Source organism: Macaca nemestrina, chromosome 6 (genome assembly GCF_043159975.1).
Source record: "Macaca nemestrina isolate mMacNem1 chromosome 6, mMacNem.hap1, whole genome shotgun sequence".
In the NCBI taxonomy this organism is placed as follows: domain Eukaryota; kingdom Metazoa; phylum Chordata; class Mammalia; order Primates; family Cercopithecidae; genus Macaca; species Macaca nemestrina.
The window spans coordinates 110,966,951-110,994,707 of record NC_092130.1 but is presented as its reverse complement, the minus strand read 5'-3'; the positions used below and the strand labels follow the sequence as shown (position 1 = coordinate 110,994,707).

The following is a 27,757-nucleotide window of genomic DNA, read 5'->3' as shown; positions in this document are numbered from 1 at the left end:
GGTTTTTCTGGCAATTGTCTTTAAACAAATTTTTTATGTTATTTCTCCTCTAGGGCATATTGGGAGAGAGACTAGGCAATGTCCTCAAAAACATCGTCAGAGCAAATGCACTGCCAGGTTTTCTGGTGTTTTATCTTATGGTATTTTTTGGTAAAAGCTGAGGTAATATCATAGTATAAATTAGGGAAAGTAACATTGTTAGTAACCAAAGAATGTGGTTTAGTTTTCTTATAAAAATAACTTAAAATTATATAGATAATACAGTTTCATTATAGGAAAATCAGAAACTATAAATAAAATGTAAGCTCAAAATTAGCTGTATTTCTATCATTTAAAACTAATATCCTTCCAGAATATATCAGAATCAGATTATATTGTACATATGGTCTTTAAGCTGTTGTGTTTGTTTAACTTAAAGTTCTTGTGATTATATTATGGCCCTGCTTAGCCAGCCTACTCTTTTGGGAAATTTAGTTTATTTATTTATATTTATCTACTGATATATGTGGATAAATATTTGAACACATTACAGAGTACTTCCTTGAGATGAATTTCCAGAAGTAGAAATGGTAGTTAAAGCCTACATATTTTAAGGGTACATATACATTGCAAAATTATACTGAAATTATTGTAAGCAGAAGTGTGTGAGGGCTTGTTGTCTCTAGAGTCCTGACTATCCTAATTTTCCTTTTTAAATTTGTGACCAGATTTTTTATATTTGGTGTCAGCTTTTGTCATATATGGTAATAAATTTTCCTTTTTTGTCATTTGTACTTTAATTTTGTTTATGGTATTTTTTGAATATGCAGGACTTCTACATTTGTATGTAGAAGTGACCTTTGCCAGGTAGTGATCTTGCCTTTATTATTTATAATTTCAAAGTTAGTTTTAGGCCTTTCCCACTACAGAATTAATTAAACATTCTCTTTCCCTATATTTGTTTAAGGTTTCAGTTTGTCCTCATGTCCCCACATATAACTCCTATCCATTTATTCTGGTGCATGGTTTGGTAAATAATAAAGTACATTTTTTTGATTCCTTAGGCATGTGTCCTGGCAGCATTCATTGAACAGTCTACTGTTACTATGATGACTGAATTGTATTTCTTTAAAAAGCAATTACAGTAATTTCTAAAACGCTCTTTAGCAGCTATTCTTTTCATCTTTATCTTGTCCTATACTTTTACTCCACTTTTACAATTATTCTAGCATTTATGTTTTAATTGCTCATGAGTGAATTAAACTTAATTTGGGGATAATTGACATTTTAATTGACATTTTTATAATATTGAGTCATTGTTGTCATGGTATACCACCTCTCAATAAAGTTCCAAAATTTCCTTCCTAAAGACTCTGCACATTTATTAGTTTTGTACCTATATATTTTTGTTCTTGCTATTGTAAATGAGATTTTCTTCCCCTCATTTAGTTTTTGCTTTTTATGATATTTTAGGAAACTTAGTTTCCCAGTGTTAGACTTTTCTATTACCAGTCAGCTTACCCTGGGAGTTATTTATTAAACGAATTAGTTATGTCAGCTACCTCAGTTGTCACCATTCAAATTGTGTATAAACCAGGGACTGTTATTGTCATGGGGCCTTTTTAAAGATTAAAGTGGGAAAGCTGTCATTTTCTAAAGATATGTGTGGAATAAGGGATTAGTTGTAACGGTTCTATTATAGTAGCTCAATGAATAGAAATATAATGAAGTTACTCCCACATTTACTCCATTCAGTGTGCTTTAGAAAATTAATGACTTTAAAACTGAACTATAACAAACTAATTTCTTGTTTAAATTACTTTACACTGTTAGCTGTTGAGAAGTTGATGTGGGATAAGATATGTACAGAAAAGGGTAGAAACATTAATATCTATGTTTTTAATGGAAGTCAAGGTATACTGTTGAAAGTTGATAAAAAAAAAAATTCATAGTGTTCACTGTTGGTTGCTAATTAGTATGCATAACCTCCTTCTTTCTTCTCAACATAACCCTGAGTATTCAACTCTTCCAACACAGACCAGGTTACTCTTGGTAGCAGACCCCATCCTCTGCTCCTGGGTAATCTATCCCCTTTGCCAATAATTGGTTCACAAATAGGCATGTGGTCCAGTTTGGGTCAATGAGATGAGAAGGTTTGTCTTTCCTTTTAAGACATGAAATGAAGAAACCATTTTCTCTCCCTTTGGACATAAACAAGAAAGTATATAACAGAGATAGTTACAAGTAGCTGTCTTATGAGACTTAGTATGAAGTCTTATTTTTGGATTGTAGAACTTAGGACAGAGGTGAACATGAGGTCTTGAAGACACTGTTGGACCAGTGACTCGGCCAAGTTTGAAGCCCATGCTTTAATACATGAAATATTAAATTTGTTAATTAACTAAGTCAGTTTGAGTAAACTTTCATTAGTTTGAACCAAGAGCAACGTAACAGATAAAAGCATATCAATTATTTGATAGGTGAGAAGGGAGGAAGGTAGTTTAAAAAAACTTATATCCCCTTAGAACAACATTAATAATGAAGTTTATAAATGAAGAAATAATTCTGGATTGGTGCTATAAGAAGCTTAGTGGACACTTCCCCAGCAAAATCAGCATTTAACTGGTGAAAATATTTTTTTTAAAAAACAGATTAGAAGTAATCCTAAAGACATACAGCAAATGAAGCATTTATTCAAAAATATCTACTAAAATCTACTGCTATTATAGGTAAGAATGAGAGCCTATAGCATTTGAGACAGGACCAGCTTTCAAACCCATCACTGCTAGCTCAATGTGACAAAAGCTTTAATTCAAGTGGGTACAACTAGGAAGACTGGGCTCCCTCCGTCCATTCTCCCACTCCCTAGTCTGGTGCTATAGTTTCACCACAGGGGAAGTAGACCACTGATATCACTTATCCTCTCAGCTTCATGTTGCAGAAGCTGTATTCCAGGCAGGCGCAGCCAAGAGCACTGGAGCTCCCTTCCCCACCTATCCTCCACTTGTAAGGTGGAAGTTTTACTCCAGGCACATGAGTCTTAGTATCCTGAGCCCTGAGCTCCCTCACCCCGGTTTGCTAATAGGGCAGATGTTCCAAGCCAGGAGAGCCAAGCCAAACCAAAGAAGATCAGGAGCTACCATTCCTGCCCAGTGCCTTACTCATAAAGCAGGAGTGTTATACTGGGAGAAACAGACCACTGTCCTTGTGCCCAGCTCTAGTGCAGTGATGCAGAGGTTCTGCCAAAGGGAGGAGACAGACACTAAGAACAGAAAGCTCTGAAGCTCTATTTAAAGGAACTGATTTTAATTAGAACAGGATGTAGGGAAATTCTTGCCTATGAATTGTGTGTTGTTGAAAACAGTGGAGTTTTTGATGGTAAGCAATTTAGGGGAGACTGGTAGCTCTAGTAGCAAAAAGCAAAATAATAAATAAACTAGAAGATAATCACAGAAAGAGACAGCTAAGAAGAGCCTTCCTAAGGTGCAGTAAACCTCAGACTGGCAGCACAGGGCTCCTGCCAAAGAGATGGACTTTAAATGAATCAGACTATAGAGCACGTTATGCCCCAGGGAATTGTTAGAAACAGTAGAGCAATCACCAAGCAATTAGTAGAATCTAACAGCTGAGTGTGATACTAATAAAGACAGTCCAGACAGAAGCTTAAAGGAGAGATTATGGAAAGAGACAGTCAAAGAACCTGGCTAAAGCTGTGTGCAGTCATCTTTGGTGATCAGGGAGACTGATCACACATTCCTCAGTCTGTATTCTGGAGTATCATCAGAGGCTGCACACGGTAGGAGAAACAGACTTCCCTAAACTAATTCATCCACGTTACCAAACATAAAAGAAAATAACTAAAACCTCCAGGAGGAGAGTCCAGAAGGAATCCCATACATCTATGGTTAATTGATTTTTGACAAGAGTTATAAGAATTAGCCTTTGTGTCATTTCAAAACAATGGCACTGGGACAACTGGATACCCACATGTAAAAGAATGAATTCGGACCCCTACCTCGTGCCATGTATATGTTAACTCAATATAGAAAAAAGAACTAAATGTGAGGGTTGAAAATATAAAACTCTTAGAAGAAAACATACATATAGTTTTTTGTGAACTAGGATTAAGCAGCAGCTCCTTAGATATAAGACCTGATATATGAACAGCCAAAGAAAAAATAAGAGTTCAAAGTTGAAAGCTTCCTAATCCCAGCACTTTGGGAGGCCGAGATGGGCGGATCACGAGGTCAGGAGATCGAGACTATCCTGGCTAACACGGTGAAACCCCGTCTCTACTAAAAAATACAAAAAACTAGCCGGGTGAGGTGGCAGGCGCCTGTAGTCCCAGCTACTCGGGAGGCTGAGGCAGGAGAATGGCGTAAACCCGGGAGGCGGAGCTTGCAGTGAGCTGAGATCCGGCCACTGCACTCCAGCCTGGGCGACAGAGTAAGACTCCGTCTCAAAAAAAAAAAAAAAAAAAAAATTTATCAAGAAAGTAAAAAGACAACCACAGAATGAAAGGATATATTTGTAAATCATGTGTATGATGAGGATCTAGTATCTGGAATATATAAAGAACTCTTATAACTTAATAAAAAGACAAATAACCCAATTGAAAAATGGGCAAAAATTGAATAGACAGTTCTCCAAAGATGATTTAAAAATGGCCAATAAGCATGTGAAAAGATGCTCAACATCATTAGTCACTAGTGAAATGCAGATTAAAAGTATAATGAGATATCACTTCATACCCACCAGCATGGCTACAATCAGAAAGATAAAAACAAGTGTTGGTGGGGATATGGAGAAATCAGTACTTCTGTATATTGCTGGCTGGAATTGTAAAATGTTCAGTCACTTCAGAAAACAATAAATTTCAACATGGCAGATTCCAGGTATGCTTGTGGGTTGGGAAAGTTCTGGAGTGTCCCAAATTAACTAGAGTTTTTGTTGTTGTTTGTGGAAATAAGAAGCCTCCCAGTGTATGTAGAGCTGAGGAAGACCTTAGGATAGGTGGGACACTTCACATTCATTGACTGATAACCTCACATCTTTTCACACTTGGAGCTACCACATTTTAGATGTGGGCCTGTTCCGGGAGGTGCCATGTGCTTCCCAAAAGAATCTGCAGGCCAAGAAAGGGAAAAGGGCATAATTTAGAAACGTTTTGTGGAATGGGGTTATCCAGGTGAGGGGATCCCTCCCACAAAGACATCATTGTCTTGGGTTGAGAGGATCCATTATCTGTTCTTGTTGACTTTCTGACTGCAGCATTCAAACCAAGCATGCCATTTCTCCCATTGTGTACTGACTCTGGAGGGCATTCCTATTTTCCTGCAGGCATTGCTACTAACAGACCCAGTTTCAGCTGTTCAGATCCCAGTCCATAGTCACATAGAAGATAGGAGTGTTTCATGGGTTGCAAAGGGAGCCATGGTCATTGCAACATGCCTCCCCACAGTGAACTTTCTCACTGCTGTCACCCCCACCCCATTCACAATACACCCATGCCTCAGCAAGGATGATTCCCTTTATTGTTACATTATTTTCCTCCCTTAACTTCCCTCTCCCTTTAGACCATACACCACCCCACAACACCAGTACTCATGGGCCTTAACATAGTGGAACCAGGTGCTGATGAGCAGATGTATGGGTGAACTCCACTGGAGAAAGGAAAAGGAAATAGCTAATTCTCTACCTTGTCTATGGAAGTCCCAGACTAGGTATGGAAATTACATTTAAACTAACTAGGATTTTAAGTGATGGAACAGAAAAATACCAGGGATATTATGACTGTCAAAGTAATTGGAGCATGCTCCTAGCATCTAGACAGCAGGGTGGGGATGACATATCCTGCAGCACTTGGCCAGTCCCACACAATGAAGAATATCCTGAGTTCTGTCTGATGTTCTGATGTCCTGCTGGACATTATCCAAGATATACAACTCATTTGCAAGAATATCACGTGTCTCTTCTTATCCACTATGACAATTTATCATTTGTCTTGGTCTATTGTCCTTATTCCCATTAAGGCCATTTCACACTTTCTCTTATTTTACACCAGTAAGTCTGGTCTGTTAATTCTAATGCTAATAATGGTTTTATTCTTGCCTCCGTATATACCTCTACTCTTTCTTTTTCAGTTCATCTTGTACTTTTAGTCTCTGTTTCTAAAAGCCATACTTGTCACGATACATTCTAGTGTAGTCATTCTTAAACTTACAGAATTGAATATTTTTAAAATAAAAAGGAATAGCAAAATAAACATGGTAGTTAGAGCAGTGTTTCTCAAACATTTCTATACCACTTTTACAATTTTCACTAAATCCACATACCTTGTGATTTTTTTAAAATCTAAGGGTTTTCTTTATATCAACAGTTTTTTTCTTAAGTACTTATTTTAACCTCATCCTTAGCAATATATTTGTGAATTTATGGATTTGATATTTAGTTTATATATTTTTTCTAATACCTCAAGTAGGTAACTGAAAATTTTTAATATGTTCATTCAATTCAACCCAAAATTATCTCACATATTACTCGTGCTTTGCAAACCAATTTTTGAAACACACTGACTTATATACATGCAGGTTTCTCTCTAGGGGAAAAAAAAAAAAAAAAAAAAAAACCTGAAGACAGAAACACTTAAAACAATCCCTGGAGTTTAGGGGTAAAGATAGAGGAGTAGAACAGATCATTCTATCATTGTTGTTTTTTTAAGCTGCACTGTACCACTTGATTTTTTCAAAAAACTATCAGAATGAGTTACTTTTACCCTTTTAAAAAAGTAAATAAACCAAACTGCAGCATTAAATGATGGTGGGCATAGAGGGTGAAGTCCTATATCTTTTCACACAGAACACAGAGAGAATCATGACTTGTTTGAAGCCAAGGATGGATTCAGTGATTACCTTTTGTGAAGCCACCAATATATCTCTATTCATAGCTTTCAAAAGACTTTTCCTAAACCCTTAAGCATAAATTTATATAAAAATAATTATAAGCATCATAAAGGTATAAAATAGCATTTTGTATCATAGTAAAAGCTCAATAAAGTTATAGTTTAATTGGGATTACTTTAATAGATTTCCTTATTTCTGTAACAGTGGGCAAACCAGTTATTCTCGGACACAGAAACAGTTACTGAAATGATTTTTCAGTGCTCCAGAGCCATTAATGGACATCAGTAAGCACAAGGTAAACATAACTTCCTGGGGCAAAAAGCTTGGATAAATGTTCAAACGTAAGAAAGTTTTCTAATACTACAGATTTCTCCTAGGGGAAAGGGTTTAAAAATGATAGCAACAGCTTTTTATTCTAGTAAAAAAAAAAATTATACTGAATTATAAGTACCAAATATTGTACTACCAAAAACTAAATGAAATTAAAATGGACAAATTTTAACTAAATCTTACTTAATAGAAACTCCTAAATATTAACATTTGCTAAGCATATGTTGCTTACTATAATGACTTACATATTGTAAAATCTATAACTCCATTTTGACAAAGTGTCAGGTAAAGAAATTTTGTTTTTTGAAGTAAAGCACTCCTCAGCAAATGTACAAGAACAGAAATTATAACAAACTGTCTCTCAGACCACAGTGCAATCAAACTAGAACTCAGGACTAAGAAACTCAATCAAAACCGCTCAACTACATGGAAACTGAAAACCTGCTCCTGAACGACTACTGGGTACATAACGAAATGAAGGCAGAAATAAAGATGTTCTTTGAAACCAATGAGAACAAAGATACAACATACCAGAATCTCTGGGACACATTTAAAGCAGTGTGTAGAGGGAAATTTATAGCACTAAATGCCCACAAGAGAAAGCAGGAAAGATGTAAAATTGACACCCTAACATCACAATTAAAAGAACTAGAGAAGCAAGAGCAAATGCATTCAAAAGTTAGCAGAAGGCAAGAAATAACTAAGATCAGAGCAGAACTGAAGGAGATAGAGACACAAAAAACCCTCCAAAAAATAAATGAATCCAGGAGCTGGTTTTCTGAAAAGATCAACAAAATTGACAGACCACTAGCAAGACTAATAAAGAAGAAAAGAGAGAAGAATCAAATAGATGCAATAAAAAATGATAAAGGGGATATCACCACCGACCCCACAGAAATACACACTACCATCAGAGAATACTATAAACACCTCTACGCAAATAAACTAGAAAATCTAGAAGAAATGGATAATTTCCTGGACACTTACACTCTTCCAAGACTAAACCAGGAAGAAGTTGAATCCCTGAATAGACCAATAGCAGGCTCTGAAATTGAGGCAATAATTAACAGCCTACCAACCAAAAAAAGTCCAGGACCAGATGGATTCACAGCTGAATTCTACCAGAGGTACAAGGAGGAGCTGGTACCATTCCTTCTGAAACTATTCCAATCAATAGAAAAAGAGGGAATCCTCCCTAACTCATTTTATGAGGCCAACATCATCCTGATACCAAAGCCTGGCAGAGACACAACAAAAAAAGAGAATTTTAGACCAATATCCCTGATGAACATCGATGCAAAAATCCTCAATAAAATACTGGCAAACCGGATTCAGCAACACATCAAAAAGCTTATCCACCATGATCAAGTGGGCTTCATCCCTGGGATGCAAGGCTGATTCAACATTCGCAAATCAATAAACATAATCCAGCATATAAACAGAACCAAAGACAAGAACCACATGATTATCTCAATAGATGCAGAAAAGGCCTTTGACAAAATTCAACAGCCCTTCATGCTAAAAACGCTCAATAAATTCGGTATTGATGGAACGTACCTCAAAATAATAAGAGCTATTTATGACAAACCCACAGCCAATATCATACTGAATGGGCAAAAACTGGAAAAATTCCCTTTGAAAACTGGCACAAGACAGGGATGCCCTCTCTCACCACTCCTATTCAACATAGTGTTGGAAGTTCTGGCTAGGGCAATCAGGCAAGAGAAAGAAATCAAGGGTATTCAGTTAGGAAAAGAAGAAGTCAAATTGTCCCTCTTTGCAGATGACATGATTGTATATTTAGAAAACCCCATTTTCTCAGCCCAAAATCTCCTTAAGCTAATAGGCAACTTCAGCAAAGTCTCAGGATACAAAATTAATGTGCAAAAATCACAAGCATTCTTATACACCAATAACAGACAAACAGAGAGCCAAATCAGGAATGAACTTCCATTCACAATTGCTTCAAAGGAATAAAATACCTAGGAATCCAACTTACAAGGGATGTAAAGGACCTCTTCAAAGAGAACTACAAACCACTGCTCAGTGAAATCAAAGAGGACACAAACAAATGGAAGAACATACCATGTTCATGGATAGGAAGAATCAATATCGTGAAAATGGCCATACTGCCCAAGGTAATTTATAGATTCAATGCCATCCCCATCAAGCTACCAATGAGTTTCATCACAGAATTGGAAAAAACTGCTTTAAAGTTCATATGGAACCAAAAAAGAGCCCGCATCTCCAAGACAATCCTAAGTCAAAAGAACAAAGCTGGAGGCATCACGCTACCTGACTTCAAACTATACTACAAGGCTACAGTAACCAAAACAGCATGGTACTGGTAGCAAAACAGAGATATAGACCAATGGAACAGAACAGAGTCCTCAGAAATAATACCACACATCTACAGCCATCTGATCTTTGACAAACCTGACAAAAATCAGAAATGGGGAAAGGATTCCCTATTTAATAAATGGTGCTGGGAAAATTGGCTAGCCATAAGTAGAAAGCTGAAACTGGATCCTTTCCTTACACCTTATACGAAAATTAATTCAAGATGGATTAGAGACTTAAATGTTAGACCTAATACCATAAAAATCCTAGAGGAAAACCTAGGTAGTACCATTCAGGACATAGGCATAGGCAAAGACTTCATGTCTAAAGCAATGGCAACAAGAGCCAAAATTGACAAATGGGATCTAATTAAACTAAAGAGCTTCTGCACAGCAAAAGAAACTACCATCAGAGTGAACAGGCAACCTACAGAATGGGAGAAAAGTTTTGCAATCTACTCATCTGACAAAGGGCTAATATCCAGAACCTACAAAAAACTCAAACAAATTTACAAGAAAAAAACAAATACCCCATCAAAAAGTGGGCAAAGGATATGAATAGACATTTCTCAAAAGAAGACATTCATACAGCCAACAGACACATGAAAAAATGCTCATCATCACTGGCCATCAGAGAAATGAAAATCAAAACCACAATGAGATACCATCTCACACCAGTTAGAATGGCAATCATTAAAAACTCAGGAGACAACAGGTGCTGGAGAGGATGTGGAGAAATAGGAACACTTTTACACTGTTGGTGGGATTGTAAACTAGTTCAACCATTATGGAAAACAGTATGGCGATTCCTCAAGGATCTAGAACTAGATGTACCATATGACCCAGCCATCCCATTACTGGGTATATACCCAAAGGATTATAAATCATGCTGCTATAAAGACACATGCACACGTATGTTTATTGCAGCACTATTCACAATAGCAAAGACTTGGAATCAACCCAAATATCCATCAGTGACAGACTGGATTAAGAAAATGTGGCACATATACACCATGGAATACTATGCAGCCATCAAAAAGGATGAGTTTGTGTCCTTTGTAGGGACATGGATGCAGCTAGAAACCATCATTCTTAGCAAACTATCACAAGAACAGAAAACCAGACACCGCATGTTCTCACTCACAGGTGGGAACTGAACAATGAGATCACTTGGACTCGGGAAGGGGAACATCACACACTGGGGCCTATCATGGGGAGAGGGGAGGGGGGAGGGATTGCATTGGGAGTTATACCTGATGTAAATGACGAGTTGATGGGTGCTGACGAGTTGATGGGTGCAGCACAGCAACATGGCACAAGTATACATATGTAACAAACCTGCACGTTATGCACATGTACCCTAGAACTTAAAGTATAATAATAAAAAAAAAAAGAAATTTTGTTTTTTTGTTTAATTTTGTCTATTTTATATGCTTGTGTCATCAGGCTGCATATTCATCGGAGATTGGGACTTCTCAGACTAGATTATAACCTTTTAACAGTTCACTAGGAAAAGATGAAAATCAGATTCAAATATACTTTGTTTCATCCATGTTTCCGTGAACTTATTCAACCATCCTTGCATTTGTTACATAAATCCCACTTGGTCATGGTGTATCATCTTCTTGATGCGTTGTTGAAATCCGTTTGCTAGTACTTTGTTGAGGATTTTTGCATCTATTTTCATCAGGGCTGTTGGCCTTAAAACTTTTTTTGTTATTGTCTCGTCTGGTCTTTTTTTTTTTTTTCCCCTTCTAATTTGGGATTTAGTTTGTTCTTGCTTTTCTAGTTTCTTCAGGTACATCATTAGGTCATTTATTTGAAATCTTTCTAGTGTTGTGATGTATGCATTTATTGCTATGAACTTGCCTCTTAATACTGCTTTTGTTGTGTCTTGTAGCTTTTGGCATATTATGTTTCTATTTTCACTTGTTTCACATACTTTTAAAATTTAAATTTCTTTCTTTATACGTTTGTCTTTCAGGAGCATATTGTTCAATGTCCACATATTTATATAGTTTCTAATGTTCCTCTTTTTCATGTCCAGTTTTATTCCATTGTGACCAAATAAGCTACTTAACATAACTTCAAGTTTCAAAATTTTGTTGTACTTCTTTTGTTCTAACACATGGTCAACCCTAGAGAATGGTCCATGTGCTGATGAAAGGAATGTGTAATCTACTGCTGTTGGGTGACATGTTCTGTAAATGTCTGCTAAGTCCATTGGGTCTGTGGTGCAGCTTCAATCCAATGTTTGTTAATTATCTGTCTAGATCTGTGCAGTGCTGAGAATGAGTTATTAAAGTCTCCAACTGTTATTGTATTGAGATCTATCTCTCTCTTTAGATCTAATGATACTTGCTTTTATCTGGGTGTTCCAGTGTTTGGGTACATTTTTATAGTATTTATAATTATTATATTCTTGTGCTGAACTGATTCCTTTATTGTAATATCGCTGCTTTTCAGCTTTTAACTTGCAGTCTGTTTTGTCTGATATATCTATTTCTGCTTACATTTGGTTTGTGTGGAATTTTTTTTAATTTATTTACTCTCGGTCTATCTGTATCTACATGTGAGGTTAGTTTCTTGTATGCAGCATAGAGTTAGTTATTGGGGTTTTGTTTTATTTGGGTCCATTCAGCAAGTCTGTGTCTTTTAAATGGGGAATTTAATCCATATACATTCAAGGTTATTACTGATAGGTGAAAACTTACTCCTGTCATTTTACTGACTTTTTTCTGGTTGTTTTGTATATCTTTTGTTCTATATTTCCTCTCTCATTGTTTATTTTTGTGGTTGGGTTTTTTTGTAGTGAAAAGCTTTCTTTTCTCTTTCTTCTTTGTATTGATTCTACCAATGAGTTTTATAGTTTCACATATTTTCATGATGGTTATTGTCTTTTCACTCCCAGATACTAGACTTTCTTGAGCATTCCTTGTGAGACCAGTCTAGTGGTGATGAACTTTCTTAGTTTTTGTTTGTCTGTGAACGATTTTATTTCTGCCTGGACCTGGATGTCCATCTGTTTCCCAAGACTTGGGAAGTTTATTCTGTTATTTTATAAGTTTTCCTAATCTTTTTTCTTCTCCTTCTGGAATGCCTATAACACAAGTATTTGCTCAGTTAATGTTGTCCCATAAATCCTGTAGGCTTTCTTCATTCCTTTTTCTATCTTTTTGTCTCCCTCTGTTATTACAAAAAAAAAAATTGTTTTCAGGTTCTGAAATTATTTCTTCTGCTTGGTCTAGTCTCTTATTGAAGGTCTTTATTTTATTTTTATTTCATTCATTGAGTTCTTCATCTCTAGGATTTCTATTTAGTTCTTTAAAAATATTTATCTCTGTTGAATTTCTCATTCAAATCATGAGTTGTTTTCCTGATTTCATTGAATTTTTTTTATCTGTATTCTCTTTTATCTCACTGAGTTTAAGATTGTTATTTTGATTTATTTTTCTGGCATTTCATGTATTTCCTTATGATTTGATCTCTTACTGGAGAATTATAATTTTCCTTTGGAGGTGACATGTTTCTTTACTTTTTCATGGTTGATGTTTCTCTACATCGATTCTAATCATCTGGTGGAAAATTAGCCTCTTTCAGTTTTTTGGAATAGGTTTTATATGGAAAGAGTTACTTGTATAAATGGTCTTAGGGTGTCAGTTCGATGGGGTACATTGGCTTTGGTTCTAGGTGGATACAGTTGTCTTCATATAGTTTCTTCAACTGTAATCCACACTACTTGTGTTTGTGAGTTACTCGTACTGGCCTATTTGTGGTGATGGTGTTGCAGCTTTGCCAGGGGTGGACTCACTGGGCTGTTTCTCAGGTCTGGGTCATGTGTGTACACACAATGAGTCAGCCAACTTGGAGTCTGGCTTACTGGGGTTTGTGTCACAGTGCTGTTACTCTGGCTGGGAGCATGGGCATGCAGTTGCACAGCCAGCCTGGGGATGTGCCTACCAGGAGCAGCTCATGGGGCTGTTTCTAATGCCTGGGAGGCAGGCGTACAGTGGCTCAGCTATCCTAGAGACATGTCTGCCAGGGACTTCCCATCATACTATTTCTCAGGCCTACAACATGGGCACAAGGTGGCTCAGATGACCTGGGGTGTACACACTGGGGGCGACCCAAAGGATGTTTCTCAGGCCCAGGACACAGCTGTATGGCTGTTCAACTGGCCTACAGGTGATTCTGAGGGTTGGGGAGTGGCCCATGGGGCTGTTTTGTAGACCTGGAATGCAAGCCCAGGGTTGTTTAATACGCCTGGATGCATGCTCACCAGAGGCTCCCTACATGGCTATTTCTTGATCCTGAGACATGGGTGCACAGCTGCTCAGCCAGCCTTTGGGCATGTCCGCCAGGGATGTAGGTATGAGGCTGCATAGTTAGCTCAGGGGCATGCCACCCCAGGGCAGCCTGCAGGCCTGTTTCTCAGGCCCATATTAGGGATACAGGACCATTGGGGGCATGCCAGGGCTATGCTTCAGGTGACGGGTGCTATATGGCTGCTTCTCAGGTCCTGAGCATGGGTGTGTAGCCCTTCTGCTGGCCCAGAGGTGTATCTGCTGCTTAGAGGCTCAGGAGGTCTCTTCTGCTTAGGGGACGACATGCAGTAGATTGGCCAGCTCAAGGGCAGGTTGCCCTGGGTGGAACTGGCAGACTCTTTCTCCAGCTGAAAATGTGACAGCAGGGGTTGATTTGCCTACTATGCTTATTCAGAGTCACGGCCAATTCATGCTGCTGGAATTGTGGTTTTCAGCCACCTGTGTAGGCTTTGTATAATGAAGATGGGGCCCCAATGCTGGAGCGATAGATGCGGAGGCTACTGGTCCCCAGAGTAGTGTACTCCAGAGGCAGCTCTCATCTGAAGATGATACCATGCTGCAGCAGCTTGGCTCACAGGGGGTTGGTAGGAGTGGAGCATGCACCCTTTGTCCTCCTAATCTTGGGCAGTGCAGCTGCATAAATTACTGGAAGCTTTCCAAACTGGGATCAGGGCTTGCAAGGACTATGGAATTCTCCTATTGTGAGGACTGATAGGTGTTTGTCAGGGAGACGAGGGTCAGGGAATGATCTTTGGCTTCCCTTTTCCCGACACGGAAGTCCATCTGGACCCCAAACAGATCTGATCTTAGTCGGGGAGATGGGGGTGCAGAAGTCAGGTGCCTCCACACTGCCCTCCTGGACTTCCAGTGACCACAGGTGCATCTCCACTCCTGTGCTGCACTCCAGCACTCGGCCTTCAACACTCAAGTCAAATCCTAGCTGTATATTTGTTCCCTTAGTCCTTTCCCATGAGGAGGTGGGAGATGAATGCCAGGTGTCTGTAGTCAGCTATCTTGCTGGTATCACTCCTCCAAGTTTATTTCCAGAAGATACATACATAAGCATTCGTCGGCATGGGGTGAGATATTCCTGGTTGGTGTCTCCTTTCCCAGCATATGAAGTATGCTGTTTTGGCCCCAGATCCCACAGGGTGTGCCGTTACTAGTAAACCTGGCAGCTATCACTTGGTGAGCACCTGCTATGTCTCGAGAGCTGGCTCTGAGACTTAAACTGTTCTAATTTCTGTGATTCAAACTGATAATTTTCTGTTGAATATAAGCTTTAACAGTAAACCCAAACTTTTCACTAACTTGTGTTGTTCACCTTATAAATAAGTATTTTGAGTGCCTCACATGAATACAAAATGAGTTTCACCAGAAGGGTCCCTTGCAAGTGAAACTTTCTTACCCTTGTAAAGGTACAAAGCAAGCATTGCTCGTGAAGCCCCGAAGATGGTTTTAAGACAGTTTGTGAATTTTTATTGACACAGAAGGTGGGTCAAATGCCAAATATATTAATCCCTCTCCATTCTTACTTAAGAATAGCAGATGTACTTAGCACAGCATCCTCACTGAACCATACTCTTGCCTACTGTTCAACAATACAAAGAAAACTATTTTAGTTATATACCACTGGAAAAAAATAGTAAAATCAACGTATTAAAGGATAAGAGTGAAATGAGATTTAAAGTTCTAAAGATCACCTCACAAGATATTACTAAACCAAAAGCTATGTTAAGTATTGAGGATTTAGCATCAGCTGGTAAACATTATTTTGGTAGAGGTCTCCCTTTTTACACAGATCACTTACTGGGACTCTGATTCCTAGTCTTGTCTATTCCTTGCAAATGTGTCCTTTATTGTACATTAAGTTCCTGGAGCCAAAGAATGCCTATAAATAAGCATATGCAGCACATATTGAAACTTGGGATAGTCAGATCTCCTCTCAAGGGCAGGACCCATCCTAAACATAGGTATATAATGCAAAACTCTTGAAGTAGTCTAGTAGTAGTAGTAGTAGTAGTAGTAGTAGTAGTAGTAGTAGTAGTAGTAGAACACATTATATATTTATCAGATCATTTTTTTGCAGTTTGTATCTCCAGGAAAAAAAATAATATATCCAACAACAAAGAACAAAGAACGGAATTCTGAGGAGAAAAAGCCTTCAGAATTATGAGATAATTTTAAATGGGTAAACAAGGCCATCAGTAATCTGAATGAGATGGCTAGACATTTCCTAGTCTTTTACATTTGAACATAATACTATTAGGTCCACTTAAATGACTGTGCCTTATATTTATAATAATGTTCTTATCTTCCCCTCCTGAATAAGACTAGGGCACCCTGAATAAACTTATCAAAACACTTGTAACTTTAGAATTATCTTTTTACTAGATAGGATTTAATAATACTTTACCTATCATACAGCTTTAACTCCTGCATTTAGCAGAATGCCTAAAACTATTCTCAACATATTTACTTAATTATAATGAATTGCTTACATAAAAAGTTACCAAAATTTAAGCATAATGCTGAAATCGAAGTTGCACCACCATATTGATGAAGTCTGTGGTTTAAAGTTATCCTAATATGTGTGGTCATTCTTTTTTAAATTGTGATATAATACCGTGAAACCTCATGGTAATACATCCTGTAATAATGTGAATTCTGATCTTATGTAGTTGGTGATTGCCTCCTGCCCTCAGGCAAATTAAGACTAGAATTATTTTATTCTAACAGTCACTGATAGTGTCACACAAAAATGCTGCTGTTTCCACTGCCACTACAACCACATTTAACTAAATGTATAATTGAAATACACTTGAGATCTTTCCAGGATATTGTTTTTTTGTCTTTTTCTAGCATACTCAACAATATTAAATACTGATTAAATGCAATAAATTATGTGTTTAAATAAGCATCGACAGCCTAATAGGTAGCATCGGCTGAGGAGGAGATAAAGGTAGTTTTCATCACCTTTTACTCCAAGCTGTACAACTTAGTCTGCCTTCAGATTTTTCTTAATGTTTCTTCCAGGTAATTTTAGGAAGTGTAGTATTGAATATTGTATGTTGCCAAATTCTACATTTCCAAATTCAAATGTCACTGGAATGGGGCAACACAGAGCTACAGAAAGAACGATATCCTTGGATAAGGTTAGTAAAGTTTTATAATGGAATGAGATAAACCTTAACATATTTAAATAAATTCAAATAATTTAATTACGGAAAAGGACCATTTCATCTAGTTGTTATCAAATCTATCTGTGCATCAGAATCACCCAAGCAGCTTGTTAGAAAGCATAGACTCCCAAGTCAAATACACAGCAATTGTGCTTCCACATGTCTGGGTGAGGTGCTAGAATTTGTCATTTTAACAAGCACCCTAGGTGATTTTGATATCCAGCCAAATATTCTGGAATCGCTGATCTAGTACAATGCCCTACAGACAGCAATTACATTTAATTCATCTCTGTATTCCTAGCTGGATCAGCAAAGTGCCATGCATATAGCAGGTGCAAGATAAATGTCTGCAGGAGATACAGCAGGAAGTTGGTACAAAGAGAAGTTCTGTGACTTGTGGAAGGCCCTCCAGTTAAGAAGCGTTGGAAACCACTTCTTATTTGGCCCAGCAATGGAGGGACAAGGGCTTCTGGATCCTCTTTTAACCATCTTTCCAAACAAGTATACTATATTACATCATCCAAAATTGGTCTCATGAGGTTATAGTAAGCACATGCAGGTGTATATGTTCAACGGTATGTTGCAGGTACGATTCCCATCTCATCTTGCAAATTTCAATATAGCAGCTTCTCTAATAGGTGTTATAAAAATATTTCTAACCCTTGCCTGCTTCAGTGCTTTAATATACGAGTTTAAGTAGCTTAAAAGTACATTGTGAAGTTCCTTGAAGACAGGAAACAAAATGTCATGGACATCATTATTACTTTCACTTCTCTCATCTACCCCCTAGAAAGTTTGTGGCCAGTTATCAAAACTGCAGGTATTAGATGACTTTTACAATGTCCTTTTGATCTGCTGTACTAGAATTCAATTACATTTCCAAATAAGTTCTCAGTATTAAGAGAGGGTAATGCAATGGGATTCTCCAGTTATTGCTCAACATTTTAGAACATGGCTACCAATTTTCCGGAAGGAGGAGGAAGAGGGAGAGAAAAAGGAAGGGAAGGGAAGGAATAATAAGAATCCCTAAGTAGGCGGAGCAAGATGGCCGAATAGGAACAGCTCCAGTCTCCAACTCCCAGCACGAGCGACACAGAAGACCGGTGATTTCTGCATTTTCAACTGAGGTACTGGGTTCATCTCACTGGGGAGTGTCGGACGATCGGTGCTGGTCAGCTGCTGCAGCCCGACCAGCGAGAGCTGAAGCAGGGCGAGGCATTGCCTCACCTGGGAAGCGCAAGGGGGAAGGGAATCCCTTTTCCTAGCCAGGGGAACTGAGACACACAACACCTGGAAAATCGGGTAACTCCCACCCCAATACTGCGCTTTAAGCAAACAGGCACACCAGGAGATCATATCCCACACCTGGCCGGGAGGGTCCCACACCCACGGAGCCTCCCTCATTGCTAGCACAGCAGTCTGTGATCTACCTGCAAGGCAGCAGCGAGGCTGGGGGAGGGGCGCCCGCCATTGCTGAGGCTTAAGTAGGTAAACAAAGCTGCTGGGAAGCTCGAACTGGGTGGAGCTCACAGCAGCTCAAGGAAACCTGCCTGTCTCTGTAGACTCCACCTCTGGGGACAGGGCAATAACAAACACAGCCGAAACATCTGCAGACGCAAACGACTCTGTCTGACAGCTTTGAAGAGAGCAGTGGATCTCCCAACACGGAGGTTGAGATCTGAGAAGGGACAGACTCCCTGCTCAAGTGGGTCCCTGACCCCTGAGTAGCCTAACTGGGAGACATCCCCCACTAGGGGCAGTCTGACACCCCACACCTCACAGGGTGGAGTACACCCCTGAGAGGAAGCTTCCAAAGCAAGAATCAGACAGGTACACTCGCTGTTCAGAAATATTCTATCTTCTGCAGCCTCTGCTGCTGATACCCAGGCAAACAGGGTCTGGAGTAGACCTCAAGCAATCTCCAACAGACCTACAGCTGAGGGTCCTGACTGTTAGAAGGAAAACTATCAAACAGGAAGGACACCTACACCAAAACCCCATCAGTACATCACCATCATCAAAGACCAGAGGCAGATAAAACCACAAAGATGGGGAAAAAGCGGGCAGAAAAGCTGGAAATTCAAAAAATAAGAGCACATCTCCCCCAGCAAAGGAGCGCAGCTCATCGCCAGCAACGGATCAAAGCTGGACGGAGAATGACTTTGACGAGATGAGAGAAGAAGGCTTCAGTCCATCAAATTTCTCAGAGCTAAAGGAGGAATTACGTACCCAGCGCAAAGAAACTAAAAATCTTGAAAAAAAAGTGGAAGAATTGATGGCTAGAGTAATTAATGCAGAGAAGGTCATAAACGAAATGAAAGAGATGAAAACCATGACACGAGAAATACGTGACAAATGCACAAGCTTCAGTAACCGACTCGATCAACTGGAAGAAAGAGTATCTGTGATTGAGGATCAAATGAATGAAATGAAGCGAGAAGAGAAACCAAAAGAAAAAAGAAGAAAAAGAAATGAACAAAGCCTGCAAGAAGTATGGGATTATGTAAAAAGACCAAATCTACGTCTGATTGGGGTGCCTGAAAGTGAGGGGGAAAATGGAACCAAGTTGGAAAACACTCTTCAGGATATCATCCAGGAGAACTTCCCCAACCTAGTAGGCCAGGCCAACATTCAAATCCAGGAAATACAGAGAACGCCACAAAGATACTCCTCGAGAAGAGCAACTCCAAGACACATAATTGCCAGATTCACCAAAGTTGAAATGAAGGAAAAAATCTTAAGGGCAGCCAGAGAGAAAGGTCGGGTTACCCACAAAGGGAAGCCCATCAGACTAACAGCAGATCTCTCGGCAGAAACTCTCCAAACTAGAAGAGAGTGGGGGGCCAATATTCAACATTCTTAAAGAAAAGAATTTTCAACCCAGAATTTCATATCCAGCCAAACTAAGTTTCATAAGTGAAGGAGAAATAAAATCCTTTACAGATAAGCAAATGCTTAGAGATTTTGTCACCACTAGGCCTGCCTTACAAGAGACCCTGAAGGAAGCACTAAACATGGAAAGGAACAACCGGTACCAGCCATTGCAAAAACATGCCAAAATGTAAAGACCATCGAGGCTAGGAAGAAACTGCATCAACTAACGAGCAAAATAACCAGTTAATATCATAATGGCAGGATCAAGTTCACACATAACAATCTTAACCTTAAATGTAAATGGACTAAATGCTCCAATTAAAAGACACAGACTGGCAAACTGGATCAAGAGTCAAGACCCATCAGTCTGCTGTATTCAGGAGACCCATCTCACACGCAGAGACATACATAGGCTCAAAATAAAGGGATGGAGGAAGATTTACCAAGCAAATGGAGAACAAAAAAAAGCGGGGGTTGCAATACTAGTCTCTGATAAAACAGACTTTAAACCATCAAAGATCAAAAGAGACAAAGAAGGCCATTACATAATGGTAAAGGGATCAATTCAACAGGAAGAGCTAACTATCCTAAATATATATGCACCCAATACAGGAGCACCCAGATTCATAAAGCAAGTCCTTAGAGACTTACAAAGAGACTTAGACTCCCATAAAATAATAATGGGAGACTTCAACACTCCACTGTCAACATTAGACAGATCAACGAGACAGAAAGTTAACAAGGATATCCAGGAATTGAACTCATCTCTGCAGCAAGCAGACCTAATAGACATCTATAGAACTCTCCACCCCAAATCAACAGAATATACATTCTTCTCAGCACCACATCGTACTTACTCCAAAATTGACCATGTAATTGGAAGTAAAGCACTCCTCAGCAAATGTACAAGAACAGAAATTATAACAAACTGTCTCTCAGACCACAGTGCAATCAAACTAGAACTCAGGACTAAGAAACTCAATCAAAACCACTCAACTACATGGAAACTGAACAACCTGCTCCTGAATGACTACTGGGTACATAACGAAATGAAGGCAGAAATAAAGATGTTCTTTGAAACCTATGAGAACAAAGATACAACATACCAGAATCTCTGGGACACATTTAAAGCAGTGTGTAGAGGGAAATTTATAGCACTAAATGCCCACAAGAGAAAGCAGGAAAGATCTAAAATTGACACTCTAACATCACAATTAAAAGAACTAGAAAAGCAAGAGCAAACACATTCGAAAGCTAGCAGAAGGCTAGAAATAACTAAGATCAGAGCAGCACTGAAGGAGATAGAGACACAAAAACTCTCCAAAAAATCAATGAATCCAGGAGTTGGTTTTTTGAAAAGATCAACAAAATTGACAGACCACTAGCAAGACTAATAAAGAAGAAAAGAGAGAAGAATCAAATCGACACAATTAAAAATGATAAAGGGGATATCACCACCGACCCCACAGAAATACAAACTACCATCAGAGAATACTATAAACACCTCTACGCAAATAAACTGGAAAATCTAGAAGAAATGGATAATTTCCTGGACACTTACACTCTTCCAAGACTAAACCAGGAAGAAGTTGAATCCCTGAATAGACCAATAGCAGGCTCTGAAATTGAGGCAATAATTAATAGCCTACCAACCAAAAAAAGTCCAGGACCAGATGGATTCACAGCTGAATTCTACCAGAGGTACAAGGAGGAGTTGGTACCATTCCTTCTGAAACTATTCCAATCAATAGAAAAAGAGGGAATCCTCCCTAACTCATTTTATGAGGCCAACATCATCCTGATACCAAAGCCTGGCAGAGACACAACAAAAAAAAGAGAATTTTAGACCAATATCCCTGATGAACATCGATGCAAAAATCCTCAATAAAATACTGGCAAACCGGATTCAGCAACACATCAAAAAGCTTATCCACCATGATCAAGTGGGCTTCATCCCTGGGATGCAAGGCTGGTTCAACATTCGCAAATCAATAAACATAATCCAGCATATAAACAGAACCAAAGACAAGAACCACATGATTATCTCAATAGATGCAGAAAAGGCTTTTGACAAAATTCAACAGCCCTTCATGCTAAAAACGCTCAATAAATTCGGTATTGATGGAACGTACCTCAAAATAATAAGAGCTATTTATGACAAACCCACAGCCAATATCATACTGAATGGGCAAAAACTGGAAAAATTCCCTTTGAAAACTGGCACAAGACAGGGATGCCCTCTCTCACCACTCCTATTCAACATAGTGTTGGAAGTTCTGGCTAGGGCAATTAGGCAAGAGAAAGAAATCAAGGGTATTCAGTTAGGAAAAGAAGAAGTCCAACTGTCCCTGTTTGCAGATGACATGATTGTATATTTAGAAAACCCCATTTTCTCAGCCCAAAATCTCCTTAAGCTGATAAGCAACTTCAGCAAAGTCTCAGGATACAAAATTAATGTGCAAAAATCACAAGCATTCTTATACACCAGTAACAGACAAACAGAGAGCCAAATCAGGAATGAACTTCCATTCACAATTGCTTCAAAGAGAATAAAATACCTAGGAATCCAACTTACAAGGGATGTCAAGGACCTCTTCAAGGAGAACTACAAACCACTGCTCAGTGAAATAAAAGAGGACACAAACAAATGGAAGAACATACCATGCTCATGGATAGGAAGAATCAATATCGTGAAAATGGCCATACTGCCCAAGGTAATTTATAGATTCAATGCCATCCCCATCAAGCTACCAATGAGTTTCATCACAGAATTGGAAAAAACTGCTTTAAAGTTCATATGGAACCAAAAAAGAGCCTGCATCTCCAAGACAATCCTAAGTCAAAAGAACAAAGCTGGAGGCATCACGCTACCTGACTTCAAACTATACTACAAGGCTACAGTAACCAAAACAGCATGGTACTGGTAGCAAAACAGAGATATAGACCAATGGAACAGAACAGAGTCCTCAGAAATAATACCACACATCTACAGCCATCTGATCTTTGACAAACCTGAGAGAAACAAGAAATGGGGAAAGGATTCCCTATTTAATAAATGGTGCTTTGAAAATTGGCTAGCCATAAGTAGAAAGCTGAAACTGGATCCTTTCCTTACTCCTTATATGAAAATTAATTCAAGATGGATTAGAGACTTAAATGTTAGACCTAATACCATAAAAACCCTAGAGGAAAACCTAGGTAGTACCATTCAGGACATAGGCATGGGCAAAGACTTCATGTCTAAAACACCAAAAGCAACGGCAGCAAAAGCCAAAATTGACAAATGGGATCTCATTAAATTAAAGAGCTTCTGCACAGCAAAAGAAACTACCATCAGAGTGAACAGGCAACCTACAGAATGGGAGAAAATTTTTGCAATCTACTCATCTGACAAAGGGCTAATATCCAGAACCTACAAAGAACTCAAACAAATTTACAAGAAAAAAACAAACAACCCCATCAAAAAGTGGGCAAAGGATATGAACAGACATTTCTCAAAAGAAGACATTCATACAGCCAACAGACACATGAAAAAATGCTCATCATCACTGGCCATCAGAGAAATGAAAATCAAAACCACAATGAGATACCATCTCACACCAGTTAGAATGGCGATCATTAAAAAGTCAGGAAACAGGTGCTGGAGAGGATGTGGAGAAATAGGAACACTTTTACACTGTTGGTGGGATTGTAAACTAGTTCAACCATTATGGAAAACAGTATGGCGATTCCTCAAGGATCTAGAACTAGATGTACCATATGACCCAGCCATCCCATTACTGGGTATATACCCAAAGGATTATAAATTATGCTGCTATAAAGACACATGCACACGTATGTTTATTGCAGCACTATTCACAATAGCAAAGACTTGGAATCAACCCAAATATCCATCAGTGACAGACTGGATTAAGAAAATGTGGCACATATACACCATGGAATACTATGCAGCCATCAAAAAGGATGAGTTTGTGTCCTTTGTAGGGACATGGATGCAGCTGGAAACCATCATTCTTAGCAAACTATCACAAGAACAGAAAACCAAACACCGCATGTTCTCACTCATAGGTGGGAACTGAACAATAAGATCACTTGGACTCGGGAAGGGGAACATCACACACAGGGGCCTACCATGGGGAGGGGGGAGGGGGGAGGGATTGCATTGGGAGTTATACCTGATGTAAATGATGAGTTGATGGGTACAGCACAGCAACATGGCACAAGTATACATATGTAACAAACCTGCACGTTATGCACATGTACCCTACAACTTAAAGTATAATAATAAATAAATTTAAAAAAAAAATCCCTAAGTTGCAGACTCTTCACCTTCGTTTGCATTATCTGCCATATGACACACCACATGGGTCTCATTTCCAAGGGCATTTAGAAAGTTGTGAGTCAATTTTCCCAAGAGTTAATACAATACCACTTATTTGGGGGGATTTTTAACCTCTCAGAAAATACTCTGAATCCTTGTTGTTAAGCCCTTAGAAAAAGACCATATTACTGTAAATGAATGTTATTTGATAACTTCTCTCATTTTCTTCATCAATATGAATGACACTGACAAGCCCCTTTAACCAAGTGATAGTGCCATAAGCATCTTACACCTAAGGGCTGTAAATGGGCAGTGGGAAAAGTGGACTTTAATAAAACAGCTATGCATTGCTGCAGAAACCGTTGAGAGAATATCTAACTTGAAATGATTTAACTCTTAAACATATGAAGGATTTTTAAATGCACTACAGTCATATCAACCTCTAGCATACATGATGAGCATGAAAATACCTTTTCTCTAACTTGTATGCTGGTTCGTGGGTGTGCGATTGGGAAGGGAGTTAGAGTTGCAGGGTTAATAGATAACTTCAGTTGCCTAGAGTAGTGTATTTTTCACATTTTCCCTTTTGTTGTTAATTGTAAACTTTGTGAATCAGTTTTCCCTTTAAATTTCTTAGGTAAAAATCAACCCAAGGCAGTGATTAAGAAAAACTGAGAAAATTTAATTCAAATCACTTGAGCCAAAGCTCAAGGCAGTGAAGTAGGATGGAAACTGAGGAAATGCTACAGGTGATCATTGCGGGATGAAAGTAAGAGGGGATGGTTGACGGAAAACCTAGTTTACTTCTCAGGTTAGTAACTAGCTCTGCACCAGCCAAAGAGGTTGTTCTCCATTAAACGTTCCAACTCAGATCATGCCTTGCTTTCTATGGCTCAGATATAAAGAGTTTCTACCATTTAAAGTGAATACCATCATATGTGTTCTCCAGTTGGTCTGTGTGTACTTCAAATGACTATTTCCTTTTTAACTCATTAGTAAGCTTCTGAATGGTTATTTTCACGTTTTTAAAATTACCTCAAATATATAGCGATAGACTCAGGTGGTCAACCCATCACATATAGATTGAAATAGATTATGAAGTTTAAAGTTCTATAAGTGTTTTTCCTTTTCACTGTCACTCCTGAGCCCAGATTACACTCTAGCTATTCTATTGCTACACTCATAACACGTTATTCCCCTTTTTTGTCTACCTGTGTATTTCTTTTAGACCACCAGTCCATAACCTTTTTGGCATAAGGGACCCGTTTTGTGGAAGACAGCTTTTCCAAGGATTGAGCGGGGAATGGTTTCAGGATGAAACTTTTCCACCTCAGATTATTGTGCATTCGTTAGATTTTTTTTTTTTTCTTTTGAGACATAGTCTCACTTCTTCACCCAGGCTGGAGTGCAATGGTGCCATCTCAGCTCAGCTCACTGCAACCTCCACTTCCCAGGTTCAAGCAATTCTCCTGCCTCAGCCTTCCAAGTAGCTGGGACTACAGGTGCCTGCCACCACACCCATCTAATTTTTGTATTTTTAGTAGAGATGGGGTTCCACCATGTTGGCCAGGCTGGTCTTGAACTCCTGACCTCAAGTGATCTACCTGCCTCAGCCTCCCAAAGTGCTGGGATTACAGGCGCATTCGTTAGATTCTTATAAGGAGTGCAATCTATATTCCTTGCATGTGCAGTTCACAATAGGGTTCACTTCCTATGAGAATCTAATGCTGCCACTCATCTGACAGAAGGCAGAGCTCAGGCAGCAATGCTTACTTGCCCATGGCTCACCTCCTGCTGTGTGGCCCAGTTCCTAACAGGCCATGGACTGCTACCCATTTGTGGCCCAGGGGTTGGGGACCACTGTTTTAGACTACAGTTGTTTTAAGGTCAGGGACGATGTCTTATTTACCATTATATACTCCATAGTACTTGACATAGGAGCTACTCAGTAGATTTATGTTCTATGTGTAGGCATGTCAGAGTTGCACCAAATGTGAACTTGGGGAAATTGTATTTGCTTGAGTAAAAAAAAAAAAGTTGAATCTACTTTTGTCTTCACTGACTTAAAGAGGTCTGAATTGTATCAAATAGTATCAAAATACTACAGTATTCACTTGTCATTTTCTTGCCATTTTACTCAAATTGGTTTCAAAATCCTATTTTCTTCTGCTTTATTCTAGAATTGAACAATGCCACAAAAACATTCTTTACTAAAGAATATTTGAAAATAAAACAAAGCTTTCAGAAATCCAACTCTGCAAAATGGCCCCTACCAAGCTGCAGAAAAGCATTTCATCTTTTTGGAGGTAAGGAAATCTAATGCCAAAAGAAATGTCTGGTAATTTTGTCTAAGGTCTCTTCTTAAAAGTAACTTCCTCCTGTCTCAGAAATATTAGAGGAAATATATTTCTGTATTAATCAATTTTAAATAAGGATTTTGCTAAGTATCTCCTTGCTGAAAACTACAGATGTACAAAGGAAGAAAATGAAGACTATACAATAAAAGCAAATTCGAAGACTCATGACTAAATAGACTTTGCCATGCTTTCACTGTTTAGTACATAGATAATGAAAATATGTCTCAAAAGTATCAGATTTGACAAAAGTCATATTTATGGCAGCTGCGGCCCATCTGGAGCGGCTGCTACTATGAAGCCAGCTGCAGTCGGGGAGGCGTAGCCAGGGCTGCACACTCCACAGAGCAGGTGGGAGCCACGAACAGGCGGGAGCCCTGCCCGCTTCCAAGTTGACGGGGTGGGAGCCCTGCCCACCCAGGCAAAGTTGCAGCCACCCAGCCATGGCTGCGGACCTGGACATCCCTGTACTCTTGGGGACTGTGGAAGCCCCCTTGCCCCTGAAGGCTCAGAAACGCCCACTCCTGCTGCTGGGCCTCTCCATGCTCCTGGCACCCACTCCAATTTCAGAGCAAAGTTGAGGCCAAGCCCAGGCATTGTCACAACCCAGCCAGGTGTGCACATTCTCAGGGCAGTGCTGACATGCCAGCCCTCTGCTGCCTTGGCCCACTCCAAACTTTGGGTACTGACAAGCATGGGAGGAAGGCTGAGGGGAGCTGAGGGCAGCTCAGCACAACCTGCAGGCACCTCTTGGCAAGAATAGCTTGGGCACTGTGGGCACCATGGATGGCAGGTTGATGGTGGCAGGAGGTAGACAGGCTCCTGGGCAGAAAGGGGACAGGTCCCTGGTAAAGCCCCACCTTCAAACCTGTAGACTGGGGGCTGGGCTGTCAGTTCTATGGACCAGAGTGAGAACTTATGGTGCTTTTTCCAGGACTGCCCATGGCTACCCATGAACCAGTCAGTACACACTTCCTCCCCTCTTTAGCCCATAAAACCCTGGACTCAGCCAGACTCAGGCAGACAGTGAGACAGCCTACCTGCCAATATGACCTGCCTGCGGCTAGGAGCTGCCCACTCTGAGTCTCCTCTCCACTGAGGGCTGTAGAGACGGCGGGACAATCTGCCTGCGGATAGGAGCTACCCACTGT

The 27,757-nt window shown here is 39.3% G+C and overlaps 1 protein-coding gene across 3 annotated transcripts in view; it reads left to right on the top strand.

Moving 5' to 3' along the window:
- The window catches only part of LOC105499472 (ring finger protein 180), a 227,131-nt gene that overhangs the window by 163,507 nt on the left and 35,867 nt on the right, over positions 1–27,757 (top strand). For all 3 annotated transcript variants that reach the window (XM_011772032.3, XM_011772031.3, XM_071098877.1), the window contains one exon: positions 26,433–26,558. In XM_011772032.3, coding sequence (XP_011770334.2) covers positions 26,433–26,558 — 126 coding nt within the window. The remainder of the gene's footprint in view (positions 1–26,432; positions 26,559–27,757) is intronic.